At 49.0% G+C, this 13,305-nt stretch overlaps 1 protein-coding gene across 2 annotated transcripts in view; it reads right to left on the bottom strand.

Moving 5' to 3' along the window:
* The window catches only part of LRRC1 (leucine rich repeat containing 1), a 133,707-nt gene that overhangs the window by 21,909 nt on the left and 98,493 nt on the right, over positions 1–13,305 (bottom strand). For both annotated transcript variants that reach the window (XM_061397852.1, XM_061397853.1), the window contains 6 exons: positions 8,929–8,985; positions 8,567–8,630; positions 8,128–8,202; positions 4,665–4,809; positions 2,252–2,370; positions 691–774 (listed from right to left, as the gene is read on the bottom strand). In XM_061397852.1, the coding sequence (XP_061253836.1) occupies positions 691–774; positions 2,252–2,370; positions 4,665–4,809; positions 8,128–8,202; positions 8,567–8,630; positions 8,929–8,985 (544 nt within the window). The remainder of the gene's footprint in view (positions 1–690; positions 775–2,251; positions 2,371–4,664; positions 4,810–8,127; positions 8,203–8,566; positions 8,631–8,928; positions 8,986–13,305) is intronic.

A 13,305-nucleotide genomic window follows, 5' to 3' on the forward strand; every position in this document is an offset into this window, starting at 1 on the left:
CTTACTCTTTAACAGAGACCAAGCTCAGTGTGACCCATCTTCAGGCAGGTTCTCCTGGTTCCAAAGAGAAAGACAGCCTTCCTTTTAAACAGCACCCCAGAGGCCACCTCGTGCGACCCCTTAGGGCTTCTTCCCATTCTCAGTTCCGGCACCTCCTCGGATAAATGCCTCTAAATCACACAGCCATGCCCACAAGGGGTGGAGGCTCTCTTCTCCCGCTGGGAGCATCCACCAAAAAATCTTAAGAACCGGGCTCTACCTTCCCGGGCGTCCGCCTCTACGTGGAGGGCTCCCTCTCATTCTCCCAGACATGAGCTTCTGCCCAGGAAGACTATTCACTGAGACCCATCTTCACAACTCCAATGGCTCATGGGAGGGCTTACCTGCTCACTAGACCCAATCACCCCCAAAGCCAAAGTCCATAATCACCCCTTCCTGTCAATGGTCTTGCTCTTCTCCTAGGCCAGCCCCCAAACGCCACTCTCTCTGTCCCCCTCCGAATTCACCTTTCCCAACTCTCCCCAACGTTACTGATGGTCATTCTTTGATACAATTCCTCCGACCATCTCTGGACCCACTGATGAGAGTTCACACCTTTAAAAAGCAGCATATAAGTATTTGACATCTGTGATCCCTTGTGTATCATTATTTCTTTATGAATTATTATATTATTTTCTTAAAAGCACATACCTCTTTTGGTAAAGACACTAATTTATTTCTGTCTGCATTCAAGTTGCTCAACTTCTTAAGTTTTCCAATGCTCTTAGGTAAAGTCTGTTAAAATAACATTTTTGTTATTAACACATACTTTGGACATGGCTCAGAGTAAAACAGATAAAATGGATCTTTTCAAGAACTGAGAGGGTCTAATCTCATCCAGCAAGACAAGTCCTTCCTCAACAGCAGGTGTTTGTAATGCTCACTTGGGGATGTGGCATCTAATATTTTGCATTTTTGTAGAAATGAGAGTATGTTTCAATGAAATGAGGTTAAAGACACAGGTCTGGGAACAGGGAAACACGCAGTAAAAGAGGTAGCGAAGGCCCTTCAAGTCAAGGAAGTGAAATCTGCACCCCTGAGATCCACCCCTCCCTGCCCGCACCTCTGAGAACCGCTAGTTTGCAGATGCCTGTGGGGGCCGGAGTGCAGGCGGTGGGAGCTGGAGCTGGGCAGGTGTGTGTGTGTGGGTGGTGAGGGGGGGTGGGCCGGGGCGGGGGCGGGGACCACCCTGGCTGGTGTGAGCGCTCCGACCCTGCAGGAACCGGCCCTGGGTCCATGGGGAGAGGAGGATCTTCAACCCTGATGCAATCCAGGGGTGAACGTCACTTTTCTAACTGTCACGACTACCATCTGTAATTCTAACGGATTCCTTCCAGAAACAAGGAAGGAGCCCAGTGTCCTGACTACAGGGGGATGTTCCCAGGCCCACACCAGCTCCGCCTCCTTAACCCACTCTTGCTGTCTTCTTCTGCTCTGCTCCCCAGAAGAGCATTACTTACTCCTTTTATAAAGAGAGGAGAAAAGGGGAGAAAGAGGTAAAAGGAAAAGTCGGGTAAAAACTAAAGTGACAAAATGAAGACAGAGAAGTGGAGGGAAAGGCAGGAAAGTAAACCAAAAACAAAGAGGCTACAAGGCCAGGACAGGGGGAGCAGGGTGAGCAGATGGGGCGGGCGGCAGGAGCAGCAGCGGGCAGAGAGCATCCGCCCCAGAAACCCGCTCTGCAGGCGTCACCCGGAGGACGGGGAGGGCCGGTCCAAGCCCGGGCACCTGCTCTGCCTCACCCAGCTTCTTGGACGGGGTGAGATCAAGGTCAGAGCTGTGCTCTGGCTCCCCAAAAGAGCATCCCCCACCCTCAGTGCCCCCAAGGCTTTCTGGGTCCAGCCCCCATCCCCTCCCCTCCCCTGCACTCACATCTGCTCCAAGAACCAGAAGGACACCATTCCCACTGGCCCATCCTCAGACACGAGCAGAGGCACTTCCACCAGCAGGGCCGGTCCCCCTGCCTCCCTTCCCCAGGTGTCCAGGCCAGTGCCCGTACCCTGAGCGTCACGATGGGGCGCAGTCTCTGACGGGGGGACCGGGATCATCTGCATGTCCCGAGCCTGCTTCTCAGGCCCCTTGGTTAGTTACAACATAAGGGGACCTCCATCTGGTCCACCCAAATTACAAATATGCAGAAGCGACCCTGCAAAGCGTTGCTGACGAGGAACCCACACCATCAATCTCCACCTGACCCTGGGGCCACACTCACCAGGAGCCGATTTTCTGTAAGAACCAATTCCGTGAGGCTCTCACAGTCTCCGACCGCCTCGGGCAACTGGGTGAGTCGATTCTGATCCACCTTCAAGATGGACAGTTTCTTTAGTTTTCCTGTAAAAGGGTCATTTAGGCTCATTAGTTATCACTGTTTTTCTGGTCACCACTTGGCATCTCCCCTCTGCTTGCTGTTTGGAATTTCCATTCTCATTTGGTTTCCTCACCCAGCTTCAAGAAATTGTGCTATTTGCATTTAGAGTACAAAAGGTCGAGAGTTAAAATCATGTGTTCTGTTTGTCAGAAACAGTTGGCAATTAATGGCAAATCATTTAAAAAGTTGCTACCTAAAAAAATCATGTCAAAGCCCATAGATTTTCACGAAAAAACAAAGAGCTGGCTCTTGATGGAGTTTCAAGAACAGGAAACGTCTTGTATACAGAGGAGAGACTTTTACGTTACCCTAAGAATCATCCTGGCTCAGATGGCAAAGAACCTGCCTGCAATGCAGGAGACCTGGGTTCAATCCCTGGGTCAGGAAGATCCCCTGGGGAAGGAAATGGCAACCCTCTCCAGGACTCTTGCCTGGAGAATTCCGGGATCAGGGGATCCTGATGGTCTACGGTCCATGGGTCACAAAGAGTCAGACACAACTGAGCAGCTAACACACACGAGAATCACCCTCGCTAAAAACAAAAGACAGCACACGGCAGTCCATTCCATCACCTGGGGGTGACGATGAGTCAGTGAGGAGCCCTACAAGGGAAATCTCTGAGCCTGCGGGGTCAGATGGTAATCTCTAGAAGGCCACATTAAGACAGGTCTGTCTCACTCAGAACGCAGAATGGACTCATGAGAGGTGCCCTCAGGCCACAGAGGAAGAGCCAGTTTACCGCAGCCTCTGCAGCCGCCAAGGGCTGGAGGAGACCCTGAGCCTTCAGAATCTCGCTGTCACCTGCTCCTGCCTCGAGGGCGCGCCTCCCAAGCAGGTGTCCTTGGTATCCACAGAGGGTGGCCAGCGTGGTGTCACTGTCCTCAGGGCAGTCAGAGGACAGCCTCTATCACAGAAGTGATAAAGCCAGAGACGGGGAGATGCCAAAAGGGTGAACTCATGCTGAGTGCGGTCACGGGGCAGGGCAGGGGGGCTGCTTATTCAGCACAGTCAGTACCTACTAACCCTGTCCCCAGAAGGGCCCCCAGTCCTCAGGCCAGGAGACTCGTCAGCACTGTCTTTGGGGCATGGAACATACAGCTGGCAGAGCTCACCCCAAGAGCTCCTCAACACCACTCACAAGCGGGCCTGCAGACTCTCCTTGAATACTTCTAGTGCCAGGAGGCTCATTTCTTCACTAAGCAGCCCACACTGATTCCTAAGATATGCACGTTAAGCTCTTCCTTAAATCAAACTGAGATTCACAACCTTTTCCTTTCACCCTCTTGAACGAGAAGACAGAAGGAGGCGACACCTCCTTCTACCCGACAGCCCTTCAAAGGCCTGATGTCAGCCATCTCGTGCCTACTTCTCTCTTTTCCCAGCAGCCAAACATCCTGAGTCCCCACAGCTGTTCTGATGCTATACGTGATTCCTACCGGACATTCCCACCTAGAGTCAGAGTCCCACTCAGGTCCCCAACCAGACTCACCTGAAAGGCAGCGTCTGTTGGTCCTTCTGCCAAGCTGCTCTTATCAACAACCCTTTCATCTGGACCAGATGCCAGAAAGGAAGCCGGGCCCCTGTCACACGGCTTCTCCAACTACTGAAAACCTCTCCCAAACTCCCTTTGATGTTCTGAATGCAGGTTAAGTGAAGGTCAAAGAAGCTGCCCTACGACAGCCACACGGTTTAATACAGCTTCCTACAGTTTCTAGGAAGGCCTGGCTATGGCAGAGCTGACAGCCCATGTCTGTTTATCTTCTCTGTGTTTATTTTCTCACCCTGAGCTGAGCTCCTGTTCGGTAAAGGAAACGTCTGGACTGTTTTTTAAAGGAAACGGCACAGAATGGTTCAAGGAAAAGATGATTCCCGATGGAATCAGAAAAGGCTCAACAGAAAAGGCTCAATGTGCTTCCCCCCAGTAACAGCCCTTCCTGGGGGTCACACTATGAGGTCAAAGGTCATTCCACATAAACTATTTGCAATGCTCAATTAGAAAAGTCTTGATAACTGTTCATATGCCCAAAACACATTCTACAATTTGGGCTCATCCCCACCAAAATCATGGACACAAGCCTGCTGCAGAGGAGGTAGACGGGCCTACACTTAAAAGTAGTAACGTATATTTAACAGGCCCACTCCCAGACCAGGAACACAGACATGCCTGCACACAGAGAGATTCAACCTGTAACGACTGAAGGAACCACGCCCCAGCACGTGAACAGCCAGCACGGGGGCAGCTGGCGTCTACACTCACCGATGCCGTCCGGGAGCATTTCTAACAAGTTCTGCGAAATGACCAAATCTGTCAGTGAAGTCAGGCCGCTGATTTCTTCTGGAAGCCTTTCCAACCTGTTTTCAGAGACGTCTAAGCAGAGCAGATTCTTCAGATTTCCTATTTCCTGTACCAATGACACAGGAAAAGAAAGTCACGCCAGAACCAGTCACCGTTTGGAGGAATTTCTTATATTGATTTTTCAAGATCACCGCAGAGTGGCCCTAAGGATTCTTCCATAAGTGCTGGTCAAAGGCGACAGCAGGGGTGAGTTTCCAGACCCCTTCCGATGAAAACGGGAAGCTGTGTGAATCACACATGGGTACTGGGAAGGGAGGCCAGGCCCTCCGCCTGCAGGCAGGCGAGGAGTCATTCCCTCAGTAAGATGAGGACATGGGCACCAGGGGAAAACCAGCCGCTTGAAGGCCCCACAGTTCGGGATAAAGAAGAAAAAAAAGAGGCCAGACGCCAGTTCTCCACATTTGGACTCAATACTCAGAACAGCCTGTGAAGTCCTGTGGGAAGCCGACTCCTTTCTATGTCTGTGACAGGCATCTCGTGGGACAACAGGGGCTCAGCTGCTCCCCGGGGAAACTGGAGCACACACACACACAGATACACACACACACACACACACACACTCAGATACACACACAACAGGGGCTCAGCTGCTCCCTGGGGAAACTGGAGCGCACACACACACACACACACACACACAACAGGGGCTCAGCTGCTCCCCAGGGAAATGAACGCACACACATGTGCACGCTCACACACACAGATACACACGGACATAGACACACACACACAGGCACACGCACACACGCACACAGACACACAGTTAATACCCAAGACAACAGAGCCACACACACACACAAACATACACACACAGACACACACACACACAAGAGGGCCTCAGCTGCTCCCTGGGGAAACTGGAGAGCACACACACATGTGTGCACTCACACACACACACACACAGACACACACAAACACATACACCCACAGACACACACACACACAACAGGGGCTCAGCTGCTCCCCGGGGAAACTGGAGAGCGCACACACACATGTGCATGCTCACACACACACAGATACACATGGACACAGACACATACACCACACACACAATACACACACACACACGGCACATGCATGCACACACACACACACGGCACACACATGCACACACACACGCGCACAGACACATAGTTAATACCCGAGATACGAGAGCCACACACACACACAAACTTACACACAGACATACACACACAGACACACACACAGATACAGACAGACACAGATGCACACACATACCACACACACTATTAATACACACACACACTCTCTGTTAATACCCGAGACAAGAGAGCCAGACTGCTCTGAAAGGGAAGAGCCGACCTGGAGGGGAGGCACCTCCTTGGGGCCCAAGCTCCAATCCAGAGGCATCTGACCCTCCACTCTCCTGACACACGCTCCCTCTTACCGGTGCCCCCACTGCCCCGATCTGCTGCCAGCCTGTCCGCGCCCCCCCACCCCCGCCCCTGCGCTCAGCACCCTCTCGCCTGGACAGGTCTGGACACCCTCTGCCCAAGTCTGTTCACAACTGTGCCTCCATCCTTCCCGCTGGGAAACATCACTCCAGGCCCAGAATTAAACCCCACCTCGAACTCCAGTGGCCCCCTGAAGTCTACATAGGTACAGACTCCTAAATTAGCACTGAATTTGGCCTGAACAACTACCCAGATTATCCCTACCCAATCCAGTACTCACCCTGGGACTCCAACCCTGCATTTCCTGCCTGGAGGAAAGCAGACTACCTTTCTACTAATTTCAGGCCAGGCTCCCTGAGGATAGTCTACTTTTAAAATGTATTCCTTTAAACAATGTCTTTATCTCCTTTTCTTTCTGTCATCAGTGAAGACAGGAAAATAACTGATTATCTGAGACTGTCTGATGAGTTTAGTCCTGACTTAACAAAAGGTTATACAAGTGGGCCAATGAGATGCATAAAAAAAAATTAATAACATGATCAGTGGCATGTTAATTTCTTTGTGTTTAGGACGTGACATTTTGCACACAATTGTTTACATACATCCGTCCACACATATACTCTCCTCCACATGTCTAAGAGCGGATTTTTACTTTATTCAAGTATGCTGTGTTAACTTCTCCTATACTGCAAAGTGACTCAGTTATACATACACACTTCTTCATATTCTTCTTCCATTCTGTTTTATTACAGAATATTGAATATAGTTCCCTGTGCTCCACAGGGCCTTGTTGTTTATCCAGCCTTTATAGCTGGTATTTTATACTTTCTTAATATCTTCCTGGCATTTCTGCCCCATCCTTTGACTCTTCTAAGTAACTAGACTTCTCTTAATCAGGACGTTTCATAATTTCCTAGAGAAATCTGTTAATCAAACCCTCACTCATATCAGCTGCTGATCTGCCCTTTCCTTTTCCCAAATGCAGCCAAGACCTCAGGAACAGACTCGCATTAGCTCCGTAGTCGCGTGAGTCATCGGTGATGTCCTGGCAATTCTAGCACATAACTACAACTAGAATTTTACTCAAGTGCTTTTTTATAGCACCAGGCTTCCTTGCACAGATACACCTTCTCCACCCAAAGGGCACGGGCCATCATAGCTGGTCCAGAGAGCCTAGCAGAGACAGCCCCTGAATTACTATACAATACACACACCTCAACCATCAGGAAATATATGGACTTTAAACCCTGGCTCTAAGAGACCCCGAAGAGTAGAATTCGGTAACAGCTGGAGAAAAACAAAGTTGGGGGAAATGCCTGTGTGTTGTTGTTGTTTAACTCTCTCTCAACTGATGGGAAGGTGGGTCTATGTGCTAGAACCCACAGGCTGACACAGAAGCCCACACGAGAGCCCGTTTCATTTGGAACACGGCTCCTCATGCTTGGTACCAGCAGGAGAAACATAAAGAGCTTGTGACGGCCAAGCTACACCATAAGCAACATTTGGGAGAAAATATGAAGTAGAAACTTTTTGCACTGATTTTACATCAACTATTACACAGCAAAATGTGCTCAAATCATCTCAAAACACTTGGCATATCACCAACAGTGGCAGAAACTTCTGCCATCAGAATCCGGCATCCTGGTAATTTCCAAATGAGCTGGGCTTCAAGCAGGCAACCCAGGCCTCAAGCCAGGATGAAATAATATGCAGACTTCACACACCAAAAGATATATTTACTATCTTTAGAAACGATGGGTTGAGGCTTTCAATTTTTTGTGGCCATGTGGCGCGATGAATGCTCAACAAATTTTTCCAAATCTGCTTTGGCAACCAACGTTTTAGTTTTCAAGCTCCCTTTTCTAGAAGTCTCACGGAGAAGCAGGGGATGCATGAGGGTGACGGTGGTCTCTTTGCATTTTGGAGGGAAACAGTGTGAAATTACCACTTACCTGAGGTAATTCTGACAGCTGATTTCCATCCAACCAGAGATCCTTTAGATGTAAGAGAGCTCCTATTGATTCTGGCTAAAACAAAAAGCAATGTTACCGAAACAAAGCTCCAGTATTTAGCCCCCCATTAAGAAGGAAAGGACCTTCACTCAACAGTTAGGAATGGAGTATCACAGCAAAGGTTTGTGGGTACTTCTCTAAAATCAGCACCCCTCTCCTAAAAGCATCCCCAAGACTCCCAGCTGCTTCCACTCACGCCATCACCTCCACCCCCAATCATTATCCGTAACCCGTGTGAACCGAAGCGCGTGCTCTAATGTTGCCAAGCTGTCTCTGTGGAAACAATGGCTTAAGAGTATCCCTAGAGATGCCCCCCAAATATTTTGTGATCATAACTAAGAACAAGTGAAATTCAAATCTCTCTTCAGTACAGACTTACCAAATTATATATTTCATTGTTTCCTAAATCAAGTTCTTCTAGTCTCCGTAGCTGGGTAAGGGAGCTATTTAAAAAAAAAAAAAACACACACACACACAAAGGGAAGGAGCTCTTGGGATTTAGAAATGCTGAGCAACATGAGATTCCTCACTTGGACTAGTTTTCCAAAATAAGATTCATCTGGATTTTATGGCCATAAATACTACACAGGAAGTTTATTAAGGCTGGCATCTCTCAAATTTTCCAAAAGACACAGAACTTCTTTTTGACAAGCTACTGTAGTTTTTTTTTTTAATGCTTCAGGAAATTCATTCAGTATGAACCGCCCCCCCCCCCCCCGCCGCTTTTCCCCAGAGACTCACTCAGGGAGATAAGTAAGTAGATTCTCTCTCAGTTCCAGTGAAGCCAGGTTATAAAGACTAGAAATGAACAGAAGAAAAAAAGGGTTTAAGGAAAATACCTAAGATTCTTCCTATTCCCTCCCCTCCCCAGCAATCCCCACTCCCCAACGTATGCACTCCAGAAGGAGCAATTCTTAGTAATAAGACATGTAACTCACTGCCCTGAGGAAAAATATCTATGACCACCCCATCCCCAGTAAAAATAGTATCGTCTCTACTTTGCAAATTTTAACATTAAAGTAAAGAGAGTGGCACCGTCACCACAGGGCCTCGCGCACATGAACTCTGTGCGCTGATACACGGGAAGAGCTCTCCAGTCCCTGGGAGACAGCCACTCCCAGGACCAAGACGGGGGCCGAATATGCACTTCCAGGCTTGAGAATGTAAAAAATGCACCACTGCCTTAAAAACAGGACCACCCGAACGCCTTTAATCTCAAGCTGCTCTTCTTGCAAACATCACTGAGAAGTCTGTTTGAACATCACTGAGAAGTCTGTCTGTCTGATCGCAGTGGGCATCTCAGTTCAGAGATTCCACGTGCTCCACTTAAGTTCCCACATTCACAGAGCAAGGGGCCCCTGAGATGCAGGAGGTCAAGTAACGACACACTCCACGCGGTGCCCGGGACACCAGCCTGATTCGGTAAGCAGTGGCTGTGATAATGTTGCTTTTATTCTTAATAAACCCCGGGTGGCACTCTTTTCAGCAGATTCTCCTGCCTCTCAGCCGTAATCCACGTCTAGCAGAAACACCGTGCGAGCATACAGAGGTTCTCCCCAGATGCTGGTGATCTGGGTCACGGTGGCGATTCTGAATCAGCAGAGGCCACACACCTCCCAGTATGTTAGCACTGGCACGACACGCTGATTCAGGACAGAATCGGCTGGTTACTCCAGCAGGCGTGTGCTAAGCTCTGAAAAGCGAGAACTCCAGCTTCTGCTAATGTCACCAGAGTAACGCCCAGATTTGGAGGACTTTTACTTGTGATCCCACAGAACACAGGGTGTCAGACCAACACCCTAATCTGCCTTAATCCTCTGTTCTCCTTCCAACATCAAAGCCAGAATTGCAGGCACTGACAGCGCTTTTCATAACATTAGAAAATGTAAATTTGATTTGCAGGAACAATCATATACACACATAAAACCCAGTGGCTTGAAAAATGTATCTGAACTATACATTTGAAATGCACAAAATTGATATCCCCTTCAATTTTCTAAAAATAATTTTAGAAATTTAGAAACAGTTAACAGTCTCACAATTAAACCAGAGGAAAAAAATAAAACCCTTCAGAATATACATATTTTTAAAAGTCAGTAACCCTGCTAATAAGTAATTATGAATTTAACACCAAGACTCTTCCCCTAAAATGCAGCCAGGTGGAATCGCAACTTCCCAGTCCCACTGCCTCTGGGCCAAACCCTCACGTAGAAGAAATAACGTGGGAGGGATGGGGGACCACCCATTATGTGCCCCTAAAAACAACCCATAGATAAGGCGGACACCGGACATTACAGGCCACTGTGAAAGTAAAATCAAGGGCCTGGTATTCAGTTTTAGCTGTTCCCAGAACCAGTCTTATGGGAAAGGTGATAAGCATTTGGCTGTTTTCACATCTCTATTTTAAAAACCACTGACAGACCTGCCAGGTTGAACGCTCATCACTTTCACATCTCTTTGACCCACTAGAGACGTCCACTAATGAGATGAGGGAAAACGTTCCTCTTGCTTCCAAAGCTCCCTCCTTGGGCACGATCAAGTGTACCTTGCAAAGCAGTGTCACCAGGCCCAGCTACCGACACCTCCTGGCCCGACACCTCCTGCCTGAAGCAGTACAGAGCTGGGCCCGCCACCCGGGGCACCCCCTGGGTCCTTACTGTCATCTCCTGACCGGGAACCACCCAGCATGTCGCTGGTATCACCAGGATGACCCCATCAAGAAACCGAGGTCCGCTGGCGTGAGGTCCATCAGACAGTGGCAAAGCCACAGCTCAAACCCAGTGACAGCCAAGACCCTGCCCTCACCCTGCGTGCGTTAGGCACTCGGTCATGTCCGAGTCTTTGCGACCCTGTGGACTGCAGCCCACCAGGCTCCTGTGTCCATGGAATTCTCCAGGCAGGAAGACTGGAGCGGGATGCCACGTCTTTCTCCGCCCTCACTCTGGGGACTGCCATTCTTTGGAACTCTCTCTCTATAATTTACATCCTCACAACTACCTGGATCTGCTTGGCTGAAGTGCTTCGCCACGGTGCCTCGAGTCCCCTAAAATGAAGACAGTCATACCTGCTGCAGCAGTTAGGGCAGGATACATGTTCCTTCAAGTTGACAGAGCCAGTCTGATGTGTTATTTCCTTGAGACGGCCCTGTGCCCAAGCAGTCATGCCTGCCTGCATGCTCGGTCACTCAGTCGTGCCCAGCCCTTTCTGACCCCATGGACTGTAGCCCGCTAGGCTCCTCTGTCCCTGGAATTTTCCAGGCAAGAATACTGGAGTGGGTTGACATTTCCTACTCCAGGGAAGTATAGTCGGGGGCCACACAAATGTATGAGCCCCAAGGCGGGGTCCCCAGAAAGACTGCTCCACAATTCTATCAACCACGGGAGCCATCCCCTCTGCCCAAAACCGCCTCCAAGGACAGGCCTGCAGATGGGGAGCCACTGGTACGGGACAACTTTTAAGGATACATCATACGTAACTGGTGACTTGAGGGACAATGACGAATAAAAAGTAAGGACACTGGTTTGACTACAGATGCCCACCTCCCATATAAGCCCAAACCTCAGAGTGTAACCTGGCCTGGCTGTTCTCATTTTGATTATTAACTGATTCTCAAATGAAACCACAGGTTTGGTTCTCATCAGTACCCTGCCCTGGACAGCCCCAGGCCAACGCGCAATCCTACCAGTCTCTCCAGAAGAGAGTTCTCTAGGCCATTCTAGGAAAAGCTGACATAAACAGGGCTGGCCTGAATGCAGATTTGGACCAGAGACAGTAAGATCAAAATTCAAGGATGAATGACCTCCTCTCCTGGCTTTTCTGAATACAGCATCTTCCATTATAGACTTCAGGAAGGTGATTTCCCTATGCAGGCAACCTGGTCAATGCCACTCCAGCATATTTGCGAGCAAAGGACACACTGCTAAGAACTGACGCAGTCCGGGGACTTGAACTCTGTCTACTTCAGAGGCCAGGCTGTTAGCCACAGGCCAAGAGAAACTCCACATGCATTGATCAGCTGATGCAGTCAACACGTGATATGTGACCAAAAGCTTAGACACTCAACAGGCAACATGACTGGCCATTGATGACTACTGTAACAACATCAACAGGAACTGTATGACAGAGACTGTTGCCAGTTCTTGCCAAGAATTAACTTTATGGATGAGAAAATGAAGGCACAAGAGGGCACCTGAATGAGGTCTCCCACGATTGGGAAGGGGCAGAGCCAGGACTCATCATGGAATCTGTATTTTCAGTCACCACTTTCTGCTCTCACCCTCGAGTCTGTGAGGTTCACTTTGTGAACAGGGAATACAATATTTGTGAATATGTGTAATATAGTACTAATACACTGGGGCTTCCCAGGTGGCTCAGTGGTAAGGAATCTGCCAATGAAGGAGACGCCGGTTCAATCCCTGAGTCATGCAGATGCCCTGAAGGAAGGCACCCCACTCCAGGATTCTTGCCTGGAGAACTCCATGGACACAGGAGCCTGGCGGGCTAAGTCCATGGGGTCACAGTCAGACACGACTGAATGACTAAACAGCAGCAGCAATATAATACATGAATAAACACGCAGAACAAATATTCAGGAATGAGTTGGCTCCCATCTCTGTCCTGCGTCTATCCAGTCTCCTACCACCTAGACCCTTCTCACGGGAAATAAACCCTTTCTGTTGGTTATTTGTGCATTTACCTAGAGTTGCCTTTTATGCAAAGAAAAAGGGGTATGAATATATAGCCTTAGCTCCCTTTTTTCATACAAAAGGCAGCATCCTATACAAAGGAGATTTTTAACTTTCTTATCAACAGATAATACACACAGGTATTGTTTTTTTAATTGCATGGTAATTCAGAATCCATACAAACCTTACTTTTTTTAAACCACTCCCCTGCTGCTGCTGCTGCTGCTGCTGCTAAGTCACGTCAGGCGTGTCCGACTCTGTGCGACCCCATAAACGGCAGCCCACCAGGCTCCCCCGTCCCTGGGATTCTCCAGGCAAGAACACTGGAGTGGGTTGCCATTTTCTTCTCCAATGCATGAAAGTGAAAAGTGAAAGTGAAGTCGCTCAGTCATGTCCGACTCTTCTCGACCCCGTGGACTGCAGCCCACCAGGC

The sequence above is a fragment of the Bos javanicus genome, chromosome 23, assembly GCF_032452875.1.
Source record: "Bos javanicus breed banteng chromosome 23, ARS-OSU_banteng_1.0, whole genome shotgun sequence".
Classification (NCBI taxonomy): Eukaryota; Metazoa; Chordata; class Mammalia; order Artiodactyla; family Bovidae; genus Bos; species Bos javanicus.